The sequence below is a fragment of the Manacus vitellinus genome, unplaced genomic scaffold, assembly GCF_001715985.3.
Source record: "Manacus vitellinus isolate BGI_N305 unplaced genomic scaffold, ASM171598v3 ctg7180002434315_pilon, whole genome shotgun sequence".
Lineage (NCBI taxonomy): Eukaryota > Metazoa > Chordata > Aves > Passeriformes > Pipridae > Manacus > Manacus vitellinus.
Window position 1 is genome coordinate 1 of NW_021938592.1, and position 5,895 is coordinate 5,895.

A 5,895-nucleotide genomic window follows, 5' to 3' on the forward strand; every position below is an offset into this window, starting at 1 on the left:
GGGCAAATTCCACCAGTTTTGAGGCGGATTCCTGATGTTTTTTGGGGGCGAATTCCCGCCATTTTCTGAGGCGAATTCCCGCCATTTTCTGAGGCGAATTCCCGCCGTTTTCTGAGGTGAATTCCCGCCTTTTTTTTGAGGCGAATTCTCGCCGTTTTTTGGGGGCGAATCCCACCAGTTTTGAGGCGAATTCCCGCCATTCCCTGAGGCGAATTCCCGCTGTTTTTTGGGGCAAATTCCCACCAGTTTTGAGGCGAATTCCCACCGGTTTTCTGAGGCAAATTCCCACCATTTTCTGAGGCGAATTCCCGCCGTTCCCTGAGGCGAATTCCCGCCGTTTTCTGAGGTGAATTCCCACCGTTTTTGGGGGCGAATCCCACCAGTTTTGAGGCGAATTCCCGCGGTTTTTTGAGGCGAATTCCCGCCGTTCCCTGAGGCGAATTCCCGCCGTTTCCTGAGGCGAATTCCCTCCGTTCCCTGAGGCGAATTCCCTCCGTTCCCTGAGGCGAATTCCCACCTTTTTCTGAGGCGAATTCCCACCTTTTTCTGAGGCGAATTCCCACCTTTTCCTGAGGCGAATTCCCTCCGTTCCCTGAGGCGAATTCCCGCCGTTTTCCTGAGGCGAATTCCCGCCGTTCCGGGGCTTCCCCCGTGGGGTCCCCGGCGCAGCGCCCGTCCCGCGCCGGCCCCATAGCTCAGGGGGTAGAGCACTGGTCTTGTAAACCAGGGGTCGCGAGTTCGAATCTCGCTGGGGCCTCCGCCCGACAACTTTCATTTATTTTGCCTTTTTTATCCCCAAAAAAACCCTCCAGCGGCTCCGGGATCGGGAGGGGACGGGGAGGAATTCCCGAGGGAGCGGGGCGGACCCGGGGAAGGACTGAGGGAAGCCCTGGAATGCCGATATTCCAGCGGCTCGTTGGTCTAGGGGTATGATTCTCGCTTTGGGTGCGAGAGGTCCCGGGTTCAAATCCCGGACGAGCCCTTTCTTTAATTCCCAACTTTATCTTTCCGTTTTCTTTTTATTTCGTTGCTTTTCTCCTTTACTTTCCTTCTATTCGCCTTTTTTTTTACTGTTTTCTCCTTCAGTTTTATTTTTTTGTAATTTTTTTTCTTTTTTTTTTGTTGCTTTTCTCCTTTAGTTTCCTTTTATTTTCCTTTTTTTTTTTTGCCGTTTTCTCCTTTACTTTTATTTTTTTTAATTTTATTTTTCTGTGGTTTTATTTTTTTGTTTTGATTGTCGTTTTTCTTCTCTAGTTTGGGGATTTTTTTATGATTTTTTTTTAACTTGCTTTCCCCCTTTACTTTTACTTTTTGTGCCGTTTCTCCTTTAGTTTCCTTTTATTTTCCTTTTTTTTTTTTTTGCTGTTTCCTCCTTTACTTTTATTTTTTTAATTTTATTTTTCTGTGGGTTTTTTATTACTGTTGTTTTTCTTCTTTAATTTTGTGATTTTTTTTGTGATTTTTTTTGCATTATTTTTTAACTTAGTTCTCCCCTTTACTTTTATTATTTTATGCTGTTTCTATTTTCTCCTTCAGTTTTATTTTTTTTTTTTGCACTGTTTTATTTTTTTTTTGCACTGTTTTATTTTGGTTTCTTTCATTCTTTTTTTCTTCTTTGTTTGTTCTCGTGCGTGTGGTTTTTACATTTGTGCTTTTTTTTTTGTTTTCCTAAAAGTGTTTTTTTGGGGTGATTTTTCTACGTCTGTTTTGTTGTGTTTTCTTTATTTTTGCCCCTTTTTTTTTTCTGTTTTTAAAGGTTCGGGGTTTTTTCCGTGCTTTGTTTTTATCGGTTTTTATTGTTTTTTCTTTGTATTTTTGGGGGTTGTTTTATTTCGGTTTTGCGAGTTAATTTATGGGGTTTTGAGGGTTTTTTTGGTTGTTTTTAAAGAGGAAAAAAGCAGGAAAAAGCGCCGCTGGCAGCGGTGGGATTCGAACCCACGCCCCCGAAGAGACTGGAGCCTTAATCCAGCGCCTTAGACCGCTCGGCCACGCTACCCTGGCGGCGGGGCTGCCCCAGCCTTCCTCTGCTGGGCGGCTGCCTCCTCATCCTCATCCTCATCTTCATCCTCATCCTCATCCTCATCCTCATCCTCATCCTCATCTTCATCTTCATCTTCATCCCCCTCCTCATCCTCATCTTCATCCCCCTCCTCATCCTCATCCTCATCTCCCTCCTCATCATCAGCCCCTTCCTCATCCTCAGCCCCGTCTTCATCCCCTTCCTCATCCTCATCCTCATCTTCATCTTCATCCTCATCTTCATCCCCCTCCTCATCCTCATCCTCATCTTCATCCTCATCCTCATCCTTATCTTCATCCCCCTCCTCATCCTCATCCTCATCCTCATCTTCATCCCATTCCTCATCCTCATCTTCATCTTCATCTTCATCTTCATCTTCATCTTCGTCTTCATCCTCATCCTCTTCATCTTCCTCCCACCCCTGCCATCATCCTCCTCCTCATCTCCACCCTCACCTTCCTCCCATCCCCGTCATCATCCTCATCCTCATCTCCACCTTCATCCCATCCCCGTCATCATCCTCATCCTCATCTCCTTCATCATCCCATCCCCGTCATCATCCTCATCTCCACCCTCACCTTCCTCCCATCCCCGTCATCATCCTCATCCTCATCTCCACCCTCACCTTCCTCCCATCCCCATCATCATCCTCATCCTCATCTCCACCCTCACCTTCATCCCATCCCCGCCATCATCCTCATCCTCATCTCCACCCTCACCTTCATCCCATCCCCGTCATCATCCTCACCCCCATCCCATCCTCCTCACCCTCCCTGATCTCCATCCTCATCCTCATCTCCACCTTCATCCCATCCCTGCCATCATCCTCATCCTCATCTCCACCCTCACCTTCCTCCCATCCCCATCATCATCCTCATCCTCATCTCCACCCTCACCTTCCTCCCATCCCCATCATCATCCTCATCCTCATCTCCACCCTCACCTTCATCCCATCCCCGTCATCATCCTCATCTCCACCCTCACCTTCCTCCCATCCCCATCATCATCCTCATCCTCCTCCTCATCTCCACCTTCATCCCATCCCTGCCATCATCTTCATCTCCACCCTCACCTTCATCCCATCCCCATCCTCCTCCTCCTCCTCCTCTCCCCCCGCTCCTTCCTCGCTCCCACCCGGCGGAATTCGGGCGGGTTTTGTGCCGTTTTCCCGGTTTTTCGGCCCAAAGGCGGGTCTCTGTGGCGCAATCGGCCAGCGCGTTCGGCTGTTAACCGAAAGGTTGGTGGTTCGAGCCCACCCAGGGACGGGGCGGCTCCTTTTCCTTCCCCGCAGTCATTACCGAATGTTTGTACGTCAATTAAATTCCGTGAGGAAAGGAACCCCCCGGCGCGCCGAATAAAAATCCTTCCTCGTTTCTTTATTCCCCTGAAGTTTATGCCGTCTTTCTAAATTTAAATGAGGGATTTTTTATTTTCGCCCCCGCGCACCGGGAGGGCCCCTCAGGGCTCTTCCCACCCCTCGGAGCTCCCGGGAAGGTCCCTCAGAGCTCTTCCCTCCCCTCGGAGCTCCCTCAGGGTTCTTCTCTCCCCTCAGGGCTCTTTCCTCCCCTCAGAGCTCCCGGAAAGGTCCCTCAGGGCTCTTCTTTCCCCTCAGGGCTCTTCCCTCCCCTCAAAGCTCTTCCCTCCCCTCAGAGTTCTCCCCTTCCCTCCCTCAGAGCTCTTCCCTCCCCTCAGAGTTCTTCCCTTCCCTCAGAGCTCCCGGGAAGATCCCTCAGAACGATTCCTTCCCCTCAGGGCCCTTCCCTCCCCTCAGGGCTCCCTCAGGCCTCTTCCCTCCCCTCAGAGTTCTTCCCTTCCCTCCCTCAGGTCTCTTCCCTCCCCTCACAGCTCTTCCCTCCCTCAGGGCTCTTCCCTCCCCTCACAGCTCTTCCCTCCCTCAGGGCTCTTCCCTCCCCTCAGGGCTCTTCCCTCCCCTCAGAGCTCCTGGGAAGATCCCCCAGAGCTCTTCCCTCCCCTCAGGGCTCCCTCAGGGCTCTTTCCTCCCCTCAGAGCATTTCCCTCCCCTCAGAGCTCCCGGGAAGGTCCCTCAGGGCTCTTTCCTCCTCTCACAGCTCTTCCCTCCCCTCAGGGCTCTTCCCTCCCCTCAGAGTTCTTCCCTTCCCTCCCTCACAGCTCTTCCCTCCCCGCGGAGGAGCTCCCGCGCCAGCCGGCACCGCGCTCTGGTGATGTTGGCGGCGGCCCTTGACGGCCGACTTCATGGCCTGGGTTGGTCGATCCAGGCGTGAGGGGCTGCGCCGCGTGATTCCCCGGCGACGTGCACCCTTGCCCCTCGGGGCGCAAAGCGCCTGCCGATTTAGTCGCGCGAACTGGGTAGGGGGTTGAGGCGGCCGAAGGCCCCCATGGAGTGGCCGGTCCAGCTGCCACCTCTGGCACGACGTGGCGGTCGGCAGGCCAGGCGCTAGGAAGTTCCCGGCTCACCCTTGCACCTCGCCAGGGTCGCGCAAGCACACCTCCACCCGCCCGCCCCCCTCGGGGGGGTTCCCTGTTCAGCTGGCAGGGAAGAAACTCCGAAGTCGCCTCCGGTTCAGGGTGTAGGAGGCCAGGCAGGACGCCCACCGCGGCTGGAGAAAGTTGTGGCTTGGGGTTAGTTAGATTGAAGCTGCGAGGGGCCGGTCCAGGTGACGGAGTGGCCCGCCACGGATCCCGTCCTTCTCCCAGAACCTCTCGGAGCAGGCCAGGACGATCTTGGAGCCGCCGGCGGGGTAGTGGGACGGGAGCGCAGGGCGTGGCTTTTGGCGCGGACAGGGGCGGGCAGGAACTGATGTGCCCGCGTTGGGCATTGCCGTGGAGGTTGACAGCACGTAGTCGGCCCTCACCGGCCGTCCGGGGCCAGAGTGTCCGCGGTGCGCCGGGTGAACACCCGGACCTCTGTTCCCCTTTGCTCCATCGATTGGTCTCCACGGGTGCAGTTGAAGCGGATGACCGCGCCGGGGCAGGCCTTTCTGGGGACAGGGCCTTTCGGGCAGTGGGTCGAACCCGCCCGTGATCTGTCTCATAGCTGTGGGGGGTGGGGGGAGGAAGGAGAGGGTTGAGGCAGGGCTTTGGGGAGTCTCTGCGGACGCCGACGGGGCCCACGGGCCCCTCGGAGCTACGGATTCCCCCGCGTCCGGAATCCCCCCCCGGAATCCCGCCCGACCGCTCACGTTTCGTTGGAGAAGACGTCGAAGTCCCAGAGCGAGGCGAGGAAGGACAGGTAGAACCCGGAGTCCTCGTTCAGCAGGTCCCCGATCATGTCCACGGCCCCCCGGCTCAGCCCCCCCACCTTGATCAGGTACTCCTGGGGGAGACACAACAACATTGCAAGGTTGTTCCCCCTGGAATTCCCACCCAAGCTGCCCAAAGACTCCTCCATGCAGGAGTTTGATGCCTCCTCTCAGCATTTTTAAGCAGAAGGAATCATTTATTAGGGGAAAAGGGGTCCAAAAGGGACAGAGGGGGTGGGACCAGAGTGGCACAGACCCTTCCCCAAAGGAGGGAGGGCTCCATTAATTAATTAGTCAAAGGCTAATTATCGATGGTGGGCATTAAATTCGTTCAGGAACCCCAGCCCCTTTACCTTGGTGGAGAAGGAGTCATATTTAGCCAGGTATTCCTCACAGTCCGTGTCCTGGAAATTCTTGAAAGCCTGGAAAAACGGGGATATTTTCGTGGCAAAAAGCCCATTTTTCAAAGTGTTCCCCACCCCACCCCTGAGCCTCCCTCAGCCCCTGCCCAGCTGAGGGTCCCCCCTAGCCCGGGTTGCCTCTTTTTTTGGGGGGGTCCCTGTTTTTGGGGTGCTCTGGCCGAGTAGGTCCCTCCCAGCCCGGGGTGCTCCTGATTTTGTGGTGTCCCCTGATTTTGGGGTGCCCCTGTTTTTG

General features: G+C 54.6%; 1 protein-coding gene and 4 non-coding genes across 5 annotated transcripts; 3 read left to right on the forward strand and 2 right to left on the reverse strand.

Moving 5' to 3' along the window:
- Positions 1–684: 684 nt before the first annotated feature.
- On the forward strand, positions 685–757 carry TRNAT-UGU. The gene has a single exon. It is a non-coding gene; the product is annotated as a tRNA-Thr (tRNA).
- Positions 758–910: 153 nt separating this feature from the next.
- TRNAP-UGG lies at positions 911–982 on the forward strand. The gene has a single exon. It is a non-coding gene; the product is annotated as a tRNA-Pro (tRNA).
- Positions 983–1,914: 932 nt separating this feature from the next.
- TRNAL-AAG lies at positions 1,915–1,996 on the reverse strand. The gene has a single exon. It is a non-coding gene; the product is annotated as a tRNA-Leu (tRNA).
- A 1,215-nt stretch (positions 1,997–3,211) lies between these two features.
- TRNAN-GUU lies at positions 3,212–3,285 on the forward strand. Its single transcript has one exon. It is a non-coding gene; the product is annotated as a tRNA-Asn (tRNA).
- Positions 3,286–4,626: 1,341 nt separating this feature from the next.
- LOC115307301 (L-amino acid oxidase Lm29-like) lies at positions 4,627–5,663 on the reverse strand (the record flags this gene model as incomplete). Its single annotated transcript, XM_029958746.1, is given in 7 exon segments — positions 4,627–4,749; positions 4,752–4,814; positions 4,816–4,860; positions 4,863–4,961; positions 4,963–5,029; positions 5,182–5,315; positions 5,595–5,663. Coding segments are annotated over 7 exon segments (600 nt in total), but the record flags the coding sequence as incomplete, so codon positions are not given.
- Positions 5,664–5,895: the final 232 nt, after the last annotated feature.